This window comes from Aricia agestis, chromosome 3 (genome assembly GCF_905147365.1).
Source record: "Aricia agestis chromosome 3, ilAriAges1.1, whole genome shotgun sequence".
Lineage (NCBI taxonomy): Eukaryota > Metazoa > Arthropoda > Insecta > Lepidoptera > Lycaenidae > Aricia > Aricia agestis.
Genome location: NC_056408.1, coordinates 8,299,607 through 8,321,818, shown reverse-complemented (window position 1 = coordinate 8,321,818; position 22,212 = coordinate 8,299,607). Strand labels below are relative to the sequence as shown.

Here is a 22,212-nt window from a genome sequence, read left to right as displayed (position 1 = left end):
AGTTTATAGCGCGCGGTGTCAACAAAAATGGTGTCAAAAGCTTTTTAAAACCCTGGTACCTCTCAAATCAAAATACCCAAAACAGCCGTGTAGTATGCACATAATATATATATTTTTTTTAATTAAACTTTTTTATACCAAATTTTAAAGGCGCTTATCTAGCTTCACACAACTTAGCTGCATTACACAACTTTAGCTTTACCCTTATACTATTTAGTTTTTTTATTATTGGATGGAATGTTATTTATTATTGGTATGCTGTTGTTCCTGATATCTATGTTGGTAGGTGAGTTATTTGATAACGTGCATAACAATCGAAAGAATCGAAAAACTAAGCCCCACATGGTACCACCTCTTATAGAAATACATATGAGCAAGCGATAGCGCGATCTAGGCGACTCTTGGCGCCATCTGTTATGAGTTTTGGAACTAACTTAATTTGAACAAATTTACGCATAAACACCCCCTTACAACCCCTTTTTCCCGTAAAAAAGTAGCCTATGTCCTTTTTCAGGCTTTAGACTATCTGTGTACAAAATTTCATTACAATCGGTTCAGTAGTTTTGGCGCTGTTGTTTCTGATATCTAAGTTGGTAGGTGAGTTATTAATTAATAACGTGTATAACAATCGAAAGAATCGAAAAACCTACTTCAACATGGTACCACCTCTAATAGAAATACACATAAGCAAGCGATAGCGCGATCTAGGCGACTCTTGGCGCCATCTGTTATGAGTTTTTGGAACTAACTTAATTTGAACAAATTTACGCATTTTCACCCCCTTACAACCCCTTTTTCCAGTTAAAAAGTAGCCTATGTCCTTTCTCAGTCTTTAGACTATCTGTGTACAAAATTTCATTACAATCGGTTCAGTAGTTTTGGCGTGAAAGCGAGACAGACAGACAGAGATACTTTCGCATTTATAATATTAGTATAGATTTAAAAATTGCGGGACGTAGCTTTTGCGGTGGTACCGACCAATGCGGGGCACGGGTAGTAATAATAAATATAAGTCAAAACTGCTGAATCGATTATAAGGGACACATACAGACCCCAAAGTATTAATACCGAAATAGATTTAAAATTCTGTAAAGTAGATTCAAAAGTTCTAAGCTACAATTCATCATCGTCAGCTCGCTCACTGCTGGAAAATATAGAGCTTATTTTACGACATCAATGAGAAGGGTTCAAATATTTTTTGCGCTTGGATTTATTGCAATAGCTTTAATAAAATATAAGATGTAGACTCATGACGATCACATAAATGATCAAAGTAGGATCTCAGACAAAAACAAATTATTTGGCCTTTTTTTGCTCTGATGATAAATCGCGCGCGGGTCCGACTCGCACTTGGCCAATTTTGTTCCTTAATTTAATTAAAAGCATAAAAGTGGCTCCTAATTGCATAAAATGCAATCTCTTTACACTTTACTTTTAAATGCCGTCACGATTTGAGTGAATTTGAATTTTGAATTTGAGTGAATAATGACGTCACGATGCGAGTTTCTTACGCCGGTTCTTCACGGCGGGGTAGTTCCCGAACCGGTGGTAGGCAACGTAGTTTCTTCGTTCGACTTTCAAAAAGTGTATCATGATACCCATTTTGAATAAAAAGATATTTTATTTACTTATTTATTTTATTTTAATTCATTGGACATGGTCAATAAAATAACATAATATTATCATCTTACAATGTTTCGACACATACGTCATAATCTGTCTCTGTGTAGCGATACTCTGTACATTGTTTTCTGACTTAGCTGTAATAATGACTATTTACATATTTTTATGACTTTCAAACCTACCAAAAACGTAAAAATGATCGTTTGGTGGATGTAAATTATCAAATAGCATCTTATTTGGTAGTCTCTCACGAAATAATTAGGAAAAAAAACGATATTGTAATATTTGTAAACCAAAAATGTTGACTAGGTTCCGAAAAAAAACCCAGTCTACTGACTAGCGCTCAAGACGTCATATTACGGCGCTGTATTGTACTGGTATTCCACTAGTTAGACAAGTGTGACGTATTATAATTATATCTAAACATAGAGATATACGAAAAAGCACTGGCAAATATTCCGAAACGAATCAATGGTATGGGTCCACTGCAATTCTATACAAATTCTATACCTAAGGAGCTCTGGCCAGTATACAGGGATATATATGTGAACACACTCTAAGTTTTCTATAATAGACAATCAGTCACTGATTGACAGATTATTGACTGATGTCATTCAATCATTATCTATTAAAACACGTGTGGATTTGTTGTAGCAAATATTTAAAGCAAAATTTGCTTTTGAATATCAACAATAGGGATGATGACAAGTAACATAGAATATCATTGTGACAAGGTCAAAGATTAGCAAATTTTGTTAATAAAATAAAGAAATCACGGTAAAAAATAAGTGTTTCCAAAATTTCAGCTTGATAGCATTTGTATTTTTTTTGTTATGCGCCTTTAAAGTTGGATATTCAAGTCGAATTTTTTTTCAATTAAATTTCTTAATATTTGTATACAATTCGATAACTTATGCAATTAAAAGCAACTTTTGTTATGAAACCACTTTCATAAACGCAATATTTAATATACCTGTCGAACAAAGTTGTCTCCCGATGCGTACAAACTACGAAAGACTGACGTCAGTCTTTCGTAGCACTTTGTATGGAGCGTTTCGGACAGGTCTTTTTTATGAGATATTTGAATTGTCATATCTTGGTGAATTTTTAAGCTATCAGAGTCATTCTTTCAACGATGTTCCTATTTTTTAAGTGTCCTTCAATTACCGATAAGAAAAAAAAATAGTCATCATGCCTATTCGTTCGAATTTGTGATCTCAACGATTTATCATTATTATTGTTTTATTTATCAAAAACGAAGACAATGTCTGTCTTCGAAATCATAATTTAAACATTTTGGCATAAAATCATTTTTTCCTGTATTTGTTTTCGCTGAGTGATAGAAGAAATAAAAATTTGAAAGTATTATTTTTTAACACACTTTTTTTAGTGGTAAAATGGATATAAATCAAAATTTTAAGACAATGTCTACCTTAATAAGGAACGTAACAAACCTACAAAAAATGTTTGAATGCTTATAATTACTTCTGGTCAAAGATTTATCGAAAATAAAAACATGAATTTGCATAGTATAGGGCCTTAAAATTTAAGCACTTATTATTCAAATGCGTATAGACATTTAGCTTTGCAAAATAATATTGAGTGTTCTTATAACCCAAAAACTTTCATAGCATCTAAACACATCACATCTATTCACACAGCTCAGGAACTGCCACAATAACCGTGGCTAATATTCTTCCTAGTCGTATCCTCATGGCTGAGGGATGTGACCACCAAAATTTGCTTTCTTGGATAGGGCTCTCCACTTGTCTCTATTTTTGGCCTGATGAAATGCCTCCTGGAACGTGCAGTCAGCAGCCTTGACAATCGCGTCTGTCCATCGTGTAGCCACTCTGCCTCTGCCTCTTTTCCCCTCTAATTGCCCAGCTAGTATGAGACTCTCAAGATTATTAGGCTGCCGGCGGGCTATGTGGCCAAAAAAGGCAAGTGATCGTTGTAGACAAAGTGTGGACAGGCGGGTGGCAATTTTGAGTTGCTGAAGTATAGACGTGTTGGTCCGGCGTGCGGTCCAAGGGAAGCCGAGCATTTTGCGCCAGCACCACATTTCGTGGCTATTACTTAATATTAAATTTTCGTAAAAAATTCCATGAGTACAGCTTAATTATTACGACATAAATTGAATTAATTATATACATATTTGGTAGTTACTATAATTAAAAATATGTAAATATTTCATTTTTAAATAATATTTAATGTTTTAAATTAATTAAATTTGTTATTTCAATTTGCATAATATTATCTATTCTCGCGAACATGTTGGCATGTTAGCTTGAAAACAAGAATTGTATTGCAGGAATGCAAAATACAGATTTAATTGCATACGAGTATATTTAGGATTTGAAACAAAATATAAATTATGATACACAATCACACCGGAATGGCAGCGCAGCGGCGAGCATTTTCAGTGTCATATCGACGGTGGAAAGGCAAAAGTTACCAAGCGACACTAGGGGTCAAAATGAGTTATTTATATATTCGGTTTGTTATTTCAATTTGCATAATATTATCTATTCTCGCGAACATGTTGGCATGTTAGCTTGAAAACAAGAATTGTAGTGCAGGAATGCAAAATACAGATTTAATTGCATATATTTAGGATTTGAAACAAAATATAAATTATGATACACAATCACACCGGAATGGCAGCGCAGCGGCGAGCATTTTCGGTGTCATATCGACGGTGGAAAGGCAAAAGTTACCAAGCGACACTAGGGGTCAAAATGAGTTATTTATATATTCGGAATCAGCGAATTTTTCTCTATCGATTGGTCTTAGTCTCATGTCTCTACGAGCACATTTGATGTCGCTTAGGAAACGGGCATTTTTCTTATTTTCGGCGACCAAGCGACAACTTTTTGACACCTTTTAAAAAAGTAGGCATTTGGTAATATCTACATGTTTCTTTTTTTTTTGTTGTTTTTATCATGTTTTTAATTCAAACTACTGTTAGTAATTTGTGCCTTTCCACTGATGGTATCAATTAGGTACTTGGGTTTTACCTAAAATACATTTATTTATTCATGGTATTTTGGACTCTTTTACAAACCCTTGAGATATTTTTTCTGTCGTTAAGTATTTTTTAACAAACCGTAATCATATAAAAAATTCGATATAGTAAATTTTACTCGCCGAAACTAAGATAATAGTTGGCGCTTGGTAACCTTTTACCTGCCGTTTTATCTATAAATTTTGTTACTTGGATACCAATTGCTGAAATAATTATTTAATTTTAAATGTGGTTAGCCCAAACAAACACTTGACGTGTTGTCGCTTGTCCCCGCTGTAAATCATACCTAAAATGGTGGATAGTAACGGTTTTTTCGATCAGTCGTAGTTCCACTGTCGCTTAGGCAACCAGCGTGCGCGCTCTCGCGCATTTCCTTACTACTGTTTTGTGCGATACGACACTTGGTATCTATTAAAATAATTATGTTCAAGCTAATTTGTTTTTTTGAGTTTTCTATTTTGAATATAAGAACTTACCGATGTGGTAAGTTCTTATATTAATTTTATAATAAACTCATACCAAATATTTTACTGATTCCGAAGCAAAAGTTGATTATAAAATAAACGAATTTGTGAAGAGAATCGTCTTTTTATTTTGAACCGACTTCCAAAATAAGAGGAGGGTTCTCAATTCGATAGTATGTTCTTTATTTAGTTATGTTTGTTCGCGGATAACTCCACTATTTGTAGACCGTCTGTTGTAGTATAGGACATAGTTGAAATTTGGTACCACGTTCACAAAAGTTGTGATCTGATGATGCGATCCACGATGAATCGAGGCAACTCCTTAAAATTTGTAAGGAAACATGTACAGGGGTATTACCGTTATAGTGATTTTGACTTTTTCTGAAGGATTTCAAACATATATTATGTACTACCAAAAAGTAACATTCTGCAAAAATGTATACCTTGGTTATGAAGGTGCTGTACAGAACTTTTCAATCCTCATAGATAGATGTTCAGGGATTTCAGCATTTAAACAACTAATTTAAGCATAATAATATGTCAATATATCAATTTCATCAATTGTCATGATCATCATCACAAAGTTATTATGCCACGCTGCACGCACCGTCAATAATGACCCTATTATTGGTACATCTCATGTTCATCAATCAATCACATCAAAATAATGTGTATTTTTTTTAAATACACCCAGGTACAGTTAACTTTTGTGGTAGTTATATACACCTAGATAAAATTATTCACCACTGACTGCGTACAATATTATGCGTAATGGATATCTAGATAACTAAAAAAACCGGCCAAGTGCGTATCGGACCACGCGCAATATAGGGTTCCGTAGTAACGCTAGTTTTTGATAATTTTTCACCATCTCAGTAACATTTAATGGAATTTAAGCGAAAAATTCCTTTATACTATTCATACATTTTGTTTATGTCATCGACTATGACTAAATAACTTGTTAAGTCTTCTTAGCCGTGAGTGTTTTCCTTTTAAATTCAGCATCTTTGCTACTCCCGTGAATTTTTCACATTTCCATTAGACACATCCACAGCAGAATGGGGGGGGGGGGGGGGGGGCGCACTGGACTCTAACGTATTTTTCCACTTTAGAACTTCATATTTCACGAATGGACCCCGAAATCAGAAAATGATTTTTGAAATGAAAATGTTTTGGGATGGACACGAAAAAAACCGGCCAAGTGCGTGTCGGACCACACGCAATATAGGGTTCCGTAGTACCGCTAGTTTTTGATAATTTTTGTATAGTTACTGAATGTACATTTATAACGTGTTTTACATTACTAACAACATCATCTCAGTTACATTCAAAGGAATTTGAAATTTGAAGGAAAATTTCCTTTGTACTTCTACGAATACAGTTTTTTTAGTTGATCGACTATTACTCAATAACTCATGAATGTCTTCTTAGCCGTGATAGTTTTCTTTTAAAATTCAGCATATTTCTTACCCCCGTGAATTTTTTCACATTTACAGAAGCAACCGTTTAGCTGGTAGAAGGGGGGGACGGGGGGGACGGACACTAGACTCTAATGATTTGTTCCACTTTAATCGGAAAATGGCCTTTGAATACTCATAATATTTTTAAAAAAACCCATCCAACGACACTCCACACGGTGGGGTGGACGCGAAAAAAAAATCACCCCCGTACGCTTAATATGTATCGAAGGTGCCACAAAAAAAATTTAAAGGTTTTATATACTTACCATTTTGTCGGTTTGATTAAGATTCATGCCGAATTACAACTTTATAGGCCTTATAGTCTCTGAGAAAAACCGCGGACAGACAGACGGACAGACAGATGGACAGACAGACGGACAGACCGAAACTATAAGGGTTCCTGGTTGACTAGCCGTAAAAAAGAGAAAAATAAATTATTTTCAAACAAAAAATTGGAACTGACTTCCTCGGCAAAAACAAAATTAATATTCTTATGAATAAACTAAAAAGTGTTACATAATTTTTATTTTATAGTAGTGCCTTTTTAGGGTTCCGTACCCCAAGGATAAAAACGGGACCCTATTACTAAAACTTCGATGTCTGTCTGTCTGTCTCCAGTCTGTATCTCAAGAACGGCTACAGCTAGACATCTGTAATTTTCACAGATAGTGTATTTCCATTGCCGCTGTAACAACAAATTCTAAAAAAAAATAATTTTCCCATACAACAAACCTGATTTTTTGACCTTTTTTGCTAGATATCAATAATGGCAACAGCTAGGCACTTGAAATGTTCACAAAATACTCAATTGTATTTATACTTTTATAATTAATAATAAAAATAAAATAGACATATAATCCCATACAAAAAAAACCTATTTTAGCCTATTTTTGCTCTATAATGGTACGGAACCCTTCAAGTTGTGCACGAGTCAAACTCATACTTGGCCGATTTTTACGATTGGCCTAAGCCTCTAAACTATATTATCTGTACTCAATCTTCATACATTTTACAAGTTGGTAAGTAAGTTACGGTTCATTTAAATACTGAATATTGTTTTTACCGAACTCGGCTTCAATTATTTGTTTGAAAATTATTTATTCAAAGGCATATTTCAAATATTGTATACTAGATAGGTTTTTCTTTAAGTTAAACTGCTTCAGTTATTTTCGATTGCAGCATAACTATACTGAGCAAATTTCCTCACCGAGTCTAAAAAGTAAAAACTTTTGAGTTCTAGCTCAAATTTATTTGGCGGCAGGTAAATAATTACTTACACTAACAGAATTTTATTTGTCGTATAGTAAACATTGCTTGTTATAATAATGGAATATTATGAAATTTAGAACCCTTTGCTTGTTCAATAAAAAAAAAAAATCTCTACTTATCCCTTTTTGCTTCGAACCATTTGGAAAAATATATATATTTAGATATCTTTACTAGATTGAAAGATAAAACGTTTTTGTCGGTTGGTAACTTTTACCTGCTTCTTAATTTAGGTAAATTGTAACCAAACGCCACTTCTACGCTAAGTATGCAGAAATACCTATTTAATAAAGGCATTAAAATACTTTAACAATCCGTTGGAATTTTTAAAATATCTCTAATAGTTAATTTTCTACGATTTTTTAAAGAAAAAATGAATCTTTAATCGGCTCTCCTGTAAAAATAGCTATATGTCGCTTGGTAACTTTTGCCTTTCCACCGTCGATATATTTTATAAACATTCCCCCTTACTAATAAACGCTGTATAAGCTTTGAATAGTTTTACAGTATTTTGTCTTCTTCAATCCAATTGAAAATGTCACTTATGTGACAGGAACAAAACACTGTATAACTATTCAAAGCTTATACAACGTTTATTAGTAAGGGGGTACATCTTCAGTATTGTATACTCTCCATTACATAACTTACAACACATAAAAGGCTAGAGTTGAAAATTAATCTATAGTAACTGTATCGATATGATGCTATAAGTGATGACGCTGACTACAGTGCCTAGCAGCGTGGTGTAATTAATATGGTACAGGTTACAGGCGTTGAATTGAAGACGATTAGTGGTGACCAGCACTCGGAAAGTCTGGAGCACGCTCTTTCGAGAAGGATCTGAAGAAAAGAAAAAAAAAGAAAAAAACATTGTTTCGATTTTTAAACATTAATAGAACTATTCTATTTAACATTAGTAAGGTTAGGACAGTTAGGTAATACTAACTACTTACTAATCACTGCTTATGAAAGTGTACCTGACAGAGTTCGTCTTATGCTAAGTACTAACATACGGTTTTACTCGATAGTTTTACTCCAAATCGAGCAAAAACCACCATGTGGACCGCAAAACTCACAGCTCGAAGGTTCGCATCGAGCCAGCTCTAAGGCTCGCATCGAGCTAGTTCGATGGAATTAATATTATATCTAATTTCCTTCGATTTAAGTAAAACTATCGAGCAATGCTGAATGTGTGGACGAAAGCCCGAGCCGTGGTTTTTACTCTTCGTTTTTTTCGAGCAATCGCTCGATCGAGCAAAACCGTGTGTGAGTACTTAGCATTAGGTGGTTTTTAAATCAACAAACATCATTTTCAAGCTAGGAAGTTAACAAAATCTACTAGGTACTTCCTTCTATGGCATTTTAGCCTTCCATATAATGAAACAACATTGACAGCATAATTTAAACTGTCCTTAAGTGACTAGTAAAGTATCAAAGAGGTATGTTGTAATTTGTATCATTATTTAAGAAACTCACCAGCCTGAAAATCAATTAAATATTTGATGATGAGCAAGTCCGTGCGTTCCACTTGTTGGCGGATTTTATCATCAACATGGCATCCCAATACGAACCACAGATATATTTGGAAGCCTCTTATCACCTCCAACCACGGGATGGTCGCCTAAAAATAATTATTCTAAAATCGGGTACATAAGACAAAAACATCGGCCAAGCGCGAGTCAGACAGGATTTTTATCCATAATGGCAATTTGAAGTAGATAATATTGTCATTTTAACAAAGTTTTATAAGTAAGCACTGATTTACAAGTTAGGACCTGATTTTTTTTAGAAATAAGGGGGCAAACGAGCAAACGGGTCACCTGATGGAAAGCAACTTCCGTCGCCCATGGACACTTGCAGCACCAGAAGAGCTGCAGATGCAGCCTTAAAAGGCCTTAAAAAGGATGCTTTTTTCTTCTTTTAAGATGTTAAAAGATGGAATAGGGAGGGTAGGGAAGGGAATAGGGGAGGATGGGGAAGGGAAAGGGTAGGGGATTGGGCCCCCGGTAAGCTCACTCACCCAGCGAAACACAGCGAAAGCGCTGTTTCACGCCGGTTTTCTGTGAACCCGTGGTATTTCTCTGGTCGAGTCGGCCCATTCGTGCCGAAGCAAGGCTTTCCTCTGATTACAGCTACCAAGTGGAGTGGCGTGACAATGCACTCGACCAAGCACTCGGTATGTGTATAATGGTCTATGGATGTGCTCGGCCGAGGGCACTATCTCGCCACTCCACTCGGTAGGTGTAATCAGGCCCTTATTGGTTGTTTTGATTTTTCAAAAAAGTCGCTTTTTTGGTGTGCATATTCGCATCATGCTTCATCATTCTAGCAGCAACCATTTTGATGGAAGATTGAAGTTGGAGTGACATGACGTAAGTTAAAAGGACACTGGAACTGAACTACGATTTAGGAACCTCAGAAATGTGATGCTGCAATTAAGATAAGATCTAAGTTAATGAATCTTCCATTCTATAAATATCTTAAAATATTGTGAGTGAATTTATAATTATTTAGGGGCAACCTTTGTAGTGGTCATTTTTTTAAATAAGCTAATTGTTTTACGTAGAATAAAACGTGAGGCATTTAGCTTTATTCTGATGCAACAAGCTCTCAGACGGCTTAAAAATAAATCCTTTAAAATTAGAACAATTTTATGATCTGGGGGCACGGCCGTGCCCCAGCCAAGCTTTTTAACAAAGGCACGGCCGTACCATACTTTTCCCGAAGCGGTTCGCGCCTATTTCACACCCCCGTTATCTTCGATGTTAACAAAGCTAGGGATTTAGAATTTCGGTCACTAGGAGCAAGTATTAAAACTAGCTTAACCTCCAAATTACATGAAATTTCGATAAATAGTTTAATAGTTACGGATGGTCAAAGTTACTACATTTTGTCACTCACTGACTGACTAGCAGACTTAGAACCTTGAAATTTGGTACCCAGACAGGTCTTTATTCAAAATGAAAAGAAAACTTATGAAACCGGCCACGTGCGAGTCGGACTGGCATACATAGGGTTCCGTACCGTAAATTTGTATGGGAGCCCCCCTTAAATAATAAGTTTATTTAATTTTTATTATTAATTATTAAAGTTAAAACACAATTGAGCATTTTCTGAAATTTTCAAAAACCTTACTGTTACCATTGTTACGGTACATGGTATACGAACACGTAGTGCCATCTAGCGACAGACCAGCGAAACTTACCGAGGGAACACAGGCGCATGGTATGAGGTGCGCAAGTACATACTCGAACCTTCTAGAAAGTCCCAACATTTGTTTACGTGTTTACCGGTTTATTTTGTTTACGTGTTTACTACTTTAGTTACTTTTAGTTGTTTATGTTTATTGTGGTACATGCTCGAGCCTCCTAGAAATTTCCCACACTTGTTTACTTGTTTACGTGTATCGGGAACTTTCTGGAATTCGTCTCGCCATATAAAAAGCCGCAGGTAGACGGCCCGGCAGTTCAGTTCGATCTGAGCGATCTTCGAGGCGACAACAAGTGATCAATAGTGAGTGAACCAGTGAAACCTGCGACTTGGCTTACGACCTAGGACAGTGATAGTGCTTAGTGATTGGACCTAGTGATTAGTGTTTGGACTTAGTGCTAAGTGTTGTGACCTAGTGTTTAGTGCAGTGTTAATAAAGTCTTCAAGAGAGTCACCAGGTCTTTCTCTCCAAATCCTCGAACCCTAGCACGTAACACCATTATGGATATAGAGCAAAAAAGGGGAAAAAATCGTGTTTGTTGTATGAGGCCCCCCATCAATAATTTATTTTATTTTAATTGGACTTTTAGCTTTTATAACGACACCAGAAATACATAACAACGGTAACAGTGAAACAATAATCATATTCGATTTAAATATAAATGTAATCCGTACTGAGATACTCGTATACACTCCTTACTCGCTCGATATTTTTAATATTATTATTATTATGAAATAAGGTTTGCTCCTTTCCTGCGAGGAACGTCGAGATGCTTAAATCAGTGCTGCTATGTATTCAACGGTAATGCTAAAAATGACCACCTTCAAGTATTAGCTTAAGAGTCAATTATACTTATATATGAATATAAATCATAATAATCGACTCAGAACTAAGAAGTATTTACGTTACGTTGTCCACCTATAGAACTAACGAAGTCTCAAAGAAAAAATAAAAAGGAGATAGGGAATGGGTGCTAAGCTAAGCACAGAAAAGTTATAACGTGACCTGAAAAGAAAAGAAAAAAAAACCTTCAAAAAAGAAATGAAATCCCACCAAAACATGAAACGTAAAAGGAGCCAAGCAAAATATTGCATAGCTATTCAATACTTCTGTCGTAAAAAGTTTTCAGATCACATTCAAGCCAAGCCTTCAACTTATTTTGTAATTTAAATCAACATTTAGTAAATGTATCAATAGATTTCTTTATTTTATAATTATTGCATTACTTATTACTGCAACTATAATCATTAGAGGTGTATATTATTTATGTATATTTTTTTAATAGCTGGGCGCCGTGATAAAATATTATTGTGACGTGCAACTGCGCCGCAGGCTGAAAAAGATTGGGAACCCCTGGTTTACGTATTATAATATCATGGCTTTTTACCTTATTTTCCTGTTCTGAGCTTTTTACAATAGCATTTTAAACAATTAATGGTCTAGACTGTAGACGATAAACTAGGATAAAAACTAGCAACAATTCTTTCGACAAATTGCGTCATTTAGATATGACTAGCTGTTTGACCGAGCTTTGCTCGGTATCCTATGAAAATGACATTTTCTAGAAATTATTCCTAGCTAGATCGATTTATCGCCCCCAAAACCCCCTATATACTAAATTTCATGAAAATCGTTGGAGCCGATTGCGAGATTCCATATATATATATTGCTCGTTTAAAGATATAAGATTTATATGTTTTGTTAAAATATAATAACAGCTAAGTACCTAATTATGTATTTCTTCATCACTAAGTAGTATAATAAGATATAAAACAAAGTTGCGTTCTCTGTACCTATGTCCCTTTGTTAGTTTATCTTTAAAGCTACGCAACGGATTTTGATGCGGTTTTTTTAATAGATAGAGTGATTAAAAAGTCACTCTTTTAGCGCTGCTATTTTCACAGTGAACTTCTATATTATCTATACATATTATAAAACAAAGTCGCTTTTTTTCCCTCATGTCCCTTTGTTCCGTTAAATCTTTAAAACTACGCAACGGATTATGATGCGGTTTTCTTTAAAAGATAGAGTGATTCAAGAGGAAGGTTTACAAGTATAATAACATCCATTAAATAGTGGAGAAATACTGTTATTTTTGAGGTTTCTAATGTGATGTCGTAAATAATTACATTTTTTCTTTACAGCTTACATTGCAAACGCGACGCCCTACGAGATTAATCAAAATAATGTATACATACAAAATGAAAAGGTCTACAGAAAACGCGATGGTATAATATGTCTATTTCTTATGGATATCCCACAATAACAGATTTTTTCCAATTTACTTTTTACGAAAAATAATGATTTTTCGTTTCGTTCGATTTTTCTTCTAGAATAGAACGTTAAACGATAACACATAAAAACAATTGCAATACTACGCCTTCTCTTTTCAGGCCACTTACTCGTTGTCTGGGTTACAGAAACAGGCTAATATTGCAGCAGATAAGATACACTTATCTGTATTTTGTTTATGCAAGACACAGACTTAATTCTAATATTTGTACTAAAGAAATAGATGACTCACCTGATTGTTCGCTAATAGAGTGACGGTAATAACTGCGCTGGAAAACATCAACCAAATTATCAGCAGCACCTGAAAGAAAAAAGAAAAAACATCGTGTACAATTAATTCAGTTTTCTCCGTATCTAAGTACATTTTCTGGGAGAGTATAATTAATATGCATTAATGGTCTGTAAAATGGAGTTATTGGAATCAAGTTATGTTAAAATGGACATTGAAAAGGTTGGAAGTGCCTAGTGTTTACTGATAAACACGCCTTGCTAAATTTTAATAAGTAATCGGAACCCACGCTTTTCAGAAATCGGCTAAATCCATATTAAAGGTTACATATTATAGCTTTCTTGCGAATAAAAACATTTTTTGACACGTTTTATGAGCCAGGTACGAGTTAATTTTACAAAGTAATAAAAAGGGTTAGGTCATTCATACCTGTACTCCATGACATATTTCCAGTAGATCAAGACCAGTATACAACTCATCGTAAACGTTACATAAACACTTTAAATCTGCGTTTTTTCGCCGCTCGACGCCGCTAAAATAAAAGTCGGGGCTTAAGAAATAAACGTAACTTTTTGGTTTACTGTCGTTATCCTCTATGATGAAATTGTTGTTAGCTTTTCTAAAGCCTTCGAATGAATTCACTAGGAGATGGTTCAACAATTTCAGAACTGACAAAATTAAACACAGGTGGATTATTAAATGTAACATAGTTAGAAAAATTGGCATCCTTATCAGTAGTACGTAGGGTGGTCCGTCGAATACTATCTCCAAAATAATAAATGGAATAAAAATTAAGCTCTGCAATGCTATCCACAAATAAAATTTCATTGCTAACATTTTTACGCTTTTGCCGCAAATTTTAAGTTTCGATATAATTTTATTGAAAGTTTCGTAAAGCAAATACAGCGTCTTCCCATGAAATGCGTTGAGTATAATTATGACAACATTCACGATCATGTTGTTGAAAGAAGATATACTCTCCATGTGTTTCTCCCAATCTAGTTCAAAATGAAATTTAATAGCGAAGAGATGCGCTAGAATAAGTAACGTAGCTATCAAGAAGGAAAACATCTTGCTTTTCCAGTCCAAAGGTGACAAAAATGGCTTTCTAACGCCGAAAACTGTGTTTATCCAATTAAAAGAACTTAAATAGTCGTAGATCATTTTGCTACAAAGTTTAACGTGGTGTGCCTGTCGGAATCTAAGGTCTACTCAAGTATAACTTAAAACATTAATTTAAGGATATCAATATGAAAATTGTTAAACGCGATGTAAGATAAAGCATAATCGGGTTTTAATTTGTAGGTGACATGGTGGACATGGACATGGAGTTCTATTGATTGTAAATTAATTGCGACGTTATGAGTAATTTCTTTATCCTATAGCTCTGGCTACAGGATAAAGAAATGACTCTTAAGTGTCTCAGTGAATTCTTGGAAATATTTTCTTTATTATTTTATATGAAATAAACAATTTATCTTATCTGGCTTGGACATTTCTAGATAAAGCTGATTACAATACAGCGGCCGATAGTCACTCATCGAACTTGCAATAGTTGAAGATACTGTTTGTTTGTTATTTCAGTGCTTTGCTCTAGTTTAACATGTCACACAGTAAGTATTTCTATATTTTCTTATTCGTAATCGTCTGTAGATCATATTTTTCCAAAAATTCCATACTTGGTTATCTATCAAGTAATCGTGTGAGTAGTAGGGTATTTTGTACAGTTCCTACTTTGTTGTAGCAATATCCATAGAAAAACAATTTCAATGGACTTCTAATTCATGATTTACAGGAACCTAGTAATATTACATTTTATAACATTGTATTTTTTTATTTACCTACATTAAAAGTTGTTTTAAAAGGTCGTAAAATATATATATTTAACATTGTTTTTTATTGATATTTGTGTGATTCTCATTCCTCGTAGAGCTATGATTAATAACAAATCAAGCAATATCACTATCAGACAAATCCGTAAAAATTAAACTAATCAGGTGTCTCTCCTTTCAGTTCCACCCAACCAACCTTACTACGGCTATCCGCCGCCGAGTATGCCGCCGGGCTACACCTACGTGCCTACACCCGTAATGATGCCGGCCTACCCCCCTCCCCCGAATGACATCAACAACCAGCCAACATACGTCACCAACCATATATACCATCCGCCCGTTCAGGTGTCAGAGGTTGAGCCAACGCCCGTGATGGTGGTTGAGAGTAAGCATATTCTTAAAAGCTGTCACATATAATGAATAGGGTACATAATAAGTATAAAATGACGAAAACCGCAAAGCTAGGTCACAAGAGAGACAGTATTGTTCTTGAATAACTTGGGACAAAACGGAGTCTGTGAGTGGAAAAAACGGAGTCTGTGAGTAGAAAAAAGGGAGTCTGTTAGTTTTTGCATGATAAATGGTGCATTGTGTCGAGTCATAAGATTATTTTTCATAATATTTCCTTTCAACCAAAATACTTAGAACACTTTTGAAAGGTACAATTTTGTACCATCAGGGAAATTGATTCATAAAAAGGTGGACCTACGTAATTTTGTCGGATTATGTCAATCCCAGCCGACATTGATGAATGATAATGAACGACACTGACTTGACAAAGCCCAACCATATCACATAGGTCTACAATCTGCCTATGAATCAATTTCTGAGCGTGATACTAATTTTACCACCTCCATGATTACAGATTCACCCCAAGAGGTAATCGACTGGGCTCCTGCCACCACTTCCACTGCCAACTCCCTGATGACTCAAGCCTACTACGCTGGGAGGGAGGGGTGGGACGGCAGCCCCCTCTGGGTCATCAGAGCCCACCACAACGGCAACCTGGTGCCGGGCAAGCTGGCGATCCACCACAAGGCAGCGTATATACCCTTTGCGGGACTGGAAGTGCCGGTGCATAATTTTGAGGTAGGTTTGGTAATAAAAATGGTTATGCAATTTCAATAGCGGAAGAGTCAAAAAGGTGTTAGGTGCCACACCAAAAACTTAGTAGCAACCTCATCGTCATCATGTTCCTGATCTTGAATTGCTTCCTGCTTTCTTCAAATTGTCGGTCCATCGAGCTGCAGGGCGACCTACGGTGTGTTTGCCTCGACTTCATTCTCGTCTGCACGATGGATTATCGTCTGTCCTTCTGTAGCCATGACTGCGTCCTTCCAATTAACCTATACAATGTGTCTCGACACCGGTGTCCGATTCTTTAGTGTCATGATCTATGGCATATTTTATCGAAACTTGGCGCTCAAATTTTTTCTCTCTCTCTCACCGTTGTAAAATGGCAGCCATTTTAGTTTTTCTCGGGCTTTGACACTAATCTGACCAGTACTTCTCATATAAATATCCCATGAAGATAAAAAAGGTCTCATGTGATAGCTAAACTTGTGGACTACGCTTACACAGGCAATATGTTATTTTAAGGATCGGACACCGGTGTCGGGACACATTGTATAAATTAATTTATCCGTTATTTTATGAGCAATGTCGTAATTCCAGTTCTATAGCGATTAGCGAATGATATCGTTACGAATTTAGTCCGTCAGAGAAATCTTAAGCATTGCTATTTCCATTGCAACCTGAGTAGCATTGAGTTAATAATAATTTTAAAAGTTAATAAAACAATTAAAAATAATAATCTTAAAAATTTAATAAAACACTTACCGCCATACTCAGAGACATTTAATTATGATTAACCTTCAATTTAATGAAGATAATGTATGGGGCTTATGTCAAAATATTGAAGTAATTACATTTAAGTAATTAATGTTCCACTCTGAGTGCGACAGTTAAACTTATTGAATCTCTGGCTTCGTTTTTAACTCATAATAGTTTAGTAAGATAGCCTTATAACTTATCAAATACTTCCTTAAGCGAAGGTTATTCCCTAATTCAAGTTATTGAAATCATCCAAATAGTTGCATTCAATGTAAAACCAATAACAAGCTAGCGTGGTAGTTAATTTATTTATTTAATAGTATCAAGTCATTATCTCATTCATGATGGATAATATGATAATGGAATCCACGTGATGGACCTAATTGAGAACCGCCATTATCTTTATTATGTTATGTTTTTTCTGAAAAAATGTGGTAAGACCAGTACAATGCCGCGTGCTTCGATTTATCATAAATCTGCTAACAAATCATGAGCTGAAAAACTAGACAAGGTCTTATTTTTTACTTATATCAATTAGCATAATGGCAAAACAATGAATAGTTGTGACTCAGCTTATACATCTAGTTATAGTTAAACTGCAGTGTGCACATTTAAGAACTACACCTTTATTGCCTGAATTCAACTTAAACCTAAGTATTTTCGTAAATCTGTAATACTAATATGCATGCGACAAACAGCTGACCCTCACCACCAGGGGTTCGGCATACCTATTAGTTACTCCTATCCATCACTCGTCCGCATTCAGGGGTTGTTTTAGGTACTTGGCGAGCTAGATCTGGAATAACCTTTTACCCCCCTTTCGTGCTCTGCATTCTATAAATAATTTTAAAAACAAACCTTTTTTCCATTTTTTTTTGTTGTTTTCATATCGTTCACTATTATACATAGATATAATCTTTTAAAATTTTATCATAATAATTAAGTACTTATTGTTTTTTATGATACGTATAACGTAAGTTACCTCACATAAATTATTGCATGCCATATGTGATTTAAGATTTTAGTTCTTTTTATATATTTTATTTATTATATTACATAAGTTTGCCTTTATATTATTATTATCTGAAACATTTTGCATAATTTATTTTTAAACTGCGACACTGTAGCCTTGGGTGGTCTGTTTTGCGCCTGACATTTTGGATCCACAGAATATCAGGGACTGTGGTTATCCATAGTCGTTTTACCTGAGTGGACTCCATTTCAATGGCTTGAGCATTACACCTCCTACCTTCCCATAACACTCTTGCTTGCTAAGTTATAATTGAAATATTTGTTACTTGCTACATTTCTTATTTTTATTTTTTGTTCATTCTTAGTTAGGCTAGTTACAGTTCATATTAGACTACTGTTTTGTATTGCCATGTCAACATCATTTTAACTGTTCTGTGTTTTTTTTGTTTTTTTTTCTTGTAATGTAGTGTGGTGTATTGTCCAAAGTTCATGAATAAATGTTTTATTATTATTATTATTATTATTATTAATAATATAAAAATTATTTGACCAGTAAATCTAGAAAAACATATTTTTTTATATGTATCAAGAAACAAATAGACGGGTCAATGGCAGGCGTACCTATGAACACTCAATTATCTGTGAGTTTTTGAAATCCTTGAAAATGATACACTCCCCTTTTTTATAAAATAAGGGAGCAAACAGGTCACCTGATGGAAAGCAGCTACCGTTGCCCATGGACAATCACAACATTAGAAGAGCTGCAGGTGCGTTGCCGGCCGGAGGTTTGCAAATTGCAGGTCGTATGGGTCCGGAAATACTGCTGGTGACAGTTCGTTCTAGAGTTTTAGAGTGCGCGGCAGAAAGTTACGCGAAAAACCCACGGGCCCCCAATAACCCACGCCCTCCAGAAGAACAACACTAGTGAATTTGATGCTGATAACCCTTCAGCCTGTGGTATTTATCCAATTAACTGAAGCATGACTCTTCGAGACAACATTAACATTGAAGCGTACGCGACACATGCAAGCGCGCCAGTAACGCGCGCTTGCGTGTGTACGCTTCAATAGAATCCGGGGTTCTCAAGACACGCGTTAGCAAAGCGAGCGCTTCAAAACGCCCAATGTGTACCTGCTCTAAAGGTTTTCTCTAAACGTTTCAGGTTCTATGTGCCCAACAAAACGCCGTGCAATGGATCCCTGCCAATAACGGCTCCGTACCGCCGCAAGCAATCATAGCGGGCAACACGCACTCCGCCGAACCGCTCTACATCGGCAGAGTTAGACATAGAGGCTCTCTCACTCCTGGCAAAGTAAGTAATATTACTGTTAATTGTTGTCAAAATATCAGTGGCGAAAATCTTTCAGAGGGTATAGCCAAAATATTAAAGAGGCTACTATAATAGGTACGGATTTGCCTATTTTGATTGCCTATTGGGTAATACTTTCTGAGTATAGCTTAAAAACTTTTCAGTTCTTGACAATAAGGGCGATCGTCAGTGTAATGTTAAAATTGACCCATTGGTCAATATGCGTCCGTGTCGATGTTATAGCTACATAGTTACTATAATACAATTCGATCGTATATAATACGAGTGTTATGTTATATAAAAGCTTTTATTTAACTTGCTCTGTATGTATGTAAGTATGTATGTTGCGGTGGAATTTTGGAACTCAATTTTGAAGTCGATATTATATTTTTATACTTATAAACATGAACTGCATTGATCAAAAATTTAGTATGTTATTATTTTTAGCAATATTGCGTGAAATAAACCTCAACCTGTGAGTAATTTGAGTGAGTGTGCAACAGGCATGCGTAAAGCACCTCCCTCCTCTCCCACACTGCTTATGCGTACACTTGCATGCAAGAACCTGCAAACATCTCCACCACACAAGCAATAATGTTAGCAAATCCGTGCAAGGCCCCTCACCACCATGCAGGTTGAAAACCTCGACGCGCGTTTCGCCCCAACACCGGAGCATCCTCAGGATATTGACTCTACGAACAACGTCCGTCAAGTGCCAGAGGACTGAGGAGGGAGGTGCTGTACGCATGCCTATGCCTCATTTACTTACCTTACCGGTTGAGGTTTATTTCGTGAAATATTGCAAAAAATAATTACATACTAAATTTTAAGCCATGGATTTCTGGAAAGTATCGCCTGATTCTATTAACTGCACTGATCAATCAGTGAGTTAACGAGGCAGTCCTTTCTTAACATGAATAGACTTTGGACGCCTGTACGCCAAACCAAGAGGCTACCACAATGGCAAATCAGAAACATACCAGTTTAGACAACAATGTTCTGATATTTTATGCATCGCTTCGCTGAATATTATGGTGTCTAGGAATGTTGGTTGCGAAATTAAAATGTTTCGTAAGGTTTCGTAGCACCTCTACGATCGCGTATACTCATTGCGTGGGAGTTTAATTACTTTAATATATTTACCTATTTTCTGCTGAAATAAGCATGGCATAGACAAAATAGTTTAATTACTTTTATTTGTAATTCAGAAATTTAAAAAAAAAACCGCCAAACAACTTTAAAAAGTAATGAAATAACTTCGGGGTTGATTCTTAAAGCCCTCTTTTTCTCCAAATTTAAACGATTCTTTCAAACTGAAAGCATCAATTTAATACTTTGATTAAAAATAATAAAGTTCGAACAAGTTCGAATCAAAATGATTTTATTTCATATTATTCGTTTTCATTGCAGGTTCACCCCAGCCACAACTGCTGCTACATTTCCTTCGGTGGATCAGAAACATCTTATAGGCAATATGAAGTACTGTGCAGAGTCTAACAATAAGAAAGATGGCATTAAAATGAATACTTATGCGAAATATTATAATGATTATAAAAAACTAAGGCATGACAAAGAACTGTAAATAAAAAATACAAAAAAATATATGTGCGCCTGTCTGCTGGGGCAGGTACTCAATATATTCATATATTACGAGTAATAAGAGTATGTTCAGCCCCCCTAGATAAGTGGCAAAACGCTAACGCTAACGCTAGCGCTAACGCTACAAAATGTATGCGTTTCGCTCAAGTTTCGCTAGCGAATACTAATGTCAAATCCATACATTTTGCAGCGTTAGCGTTAGCGCTAGCGTTAGCGTTTTGCCACATATATAGGGGTCTGATACTTTTTTACTCAGTATTTTATTGTAAATGAAATATTTTTATGGATCCGGTCTTGTGAGATTGTTTTATTGGTTATGTTCTAATTTCATAAACAATATTTAATTTTGTGTAATAAAGAAGATGAAATATCGACGTTCAATCGTTCAATACCCTTTAAATTATTTTTCTCTCCTTCAATTTCAATAATTAACTATTATTGGTAAGGATTTAGAAGTCACAGTCAAGGTCAAATATGGTCAAATGAAGATAATAATATTATTTCGGTTAGGTCGGGGGCACACGCCGTTTTCTAAATAAAACAAATACTTAGCTGTATTACGAAAAAATACAAAAACGTGACGTTTAACATAATAATAATTTATTTGCATTACCAAAAACAAAGTTAAAATAAAGTTATTTTAAGTTGTAGTTTATTAATTTAGTCGTAGTTATCATCTGCCCATGGGTCCTGGAGCATCTTCGACGACCATGACGCCGCCACCTGTTGGTTCCTGGTGGAAGCTGTTGTCGTGGGCCTGATCCACCACGTTCACACCACCACCACCATCATCACCACAACACGAGCTACAGCAAGAACCCATATTTCCTGAAAAATTGTACATTTGAATAATATTGTACACTTTACATTGATCCGTAGCGGAACCGCGCGATTAGTTTACTTTAGCTACTTTCATAGCATAATGTCTTACGGCATCCTCTTGTGGGGAAACGCGGCGGACATTAATACAATATTAGTGCTGCAGAAGCGAGCTGTTCGTTCTATTTATAAGATGTCGTCTTTTGTATCTCTAAGAGAAAAATTTAAAGAAATAAGAATTCTGACCGTCGCATCTCAATACATTTTGGAAAATC

The 22,212-nt window shown here is 35.4% G+C and overlaps 2 protein-coding genes across 2 annotated transcripts; one reads left to right on the top strand and one right to left on the bottom strand.

Annotated features, from left to right (window-relative positions):
* Positions 1-8,520: 8,520 nt before the first annotated feature.
* LOC121740450 lies at positions 8,521-14,644 on the bottom strand. The gene is made up of 4 exons (XM_042133145.1): positions 14,525-14,644; positions 13,577-13,645; positions 9,318-9,462; positions 8,521-8,681 (listed from the first exon to the last, which is right to left on the bottom strand). Exons 1-4 carry the CDS (start codon positions 14,642-14,644, stop codon positions 8,521-8,523), a joined length of 495 nt encoding a protein of 164 aa, XP_041989079.1.
* Positions 14,645-15,084: 440 nt separating this feature from the next.
* LOC121725282 lies at positions 15,085-21,238 on the top strand. Its single transcript, XM_042112173.1, has 5 exons — positions 15,085-15,186; positions 15,587-15,790; positions 16,271-16,494; positions 19,373-19,522; positions 20,930-21,238. The coding sequence occupies exons 1-5, from the start codon at positions 15,177-15,179 to the stop codon at positions 21,014-21,016; spliced, it is 675 nt and encodes a 224-aa protein (XP_041968107.1). The 5' UTR covers positions 15,085-15,176; the 3' UTR covers positions 21,017-21,238.
* The last annotated feature ends 974 nt before the right edge of the window (positions 21,239-22,212 follow it).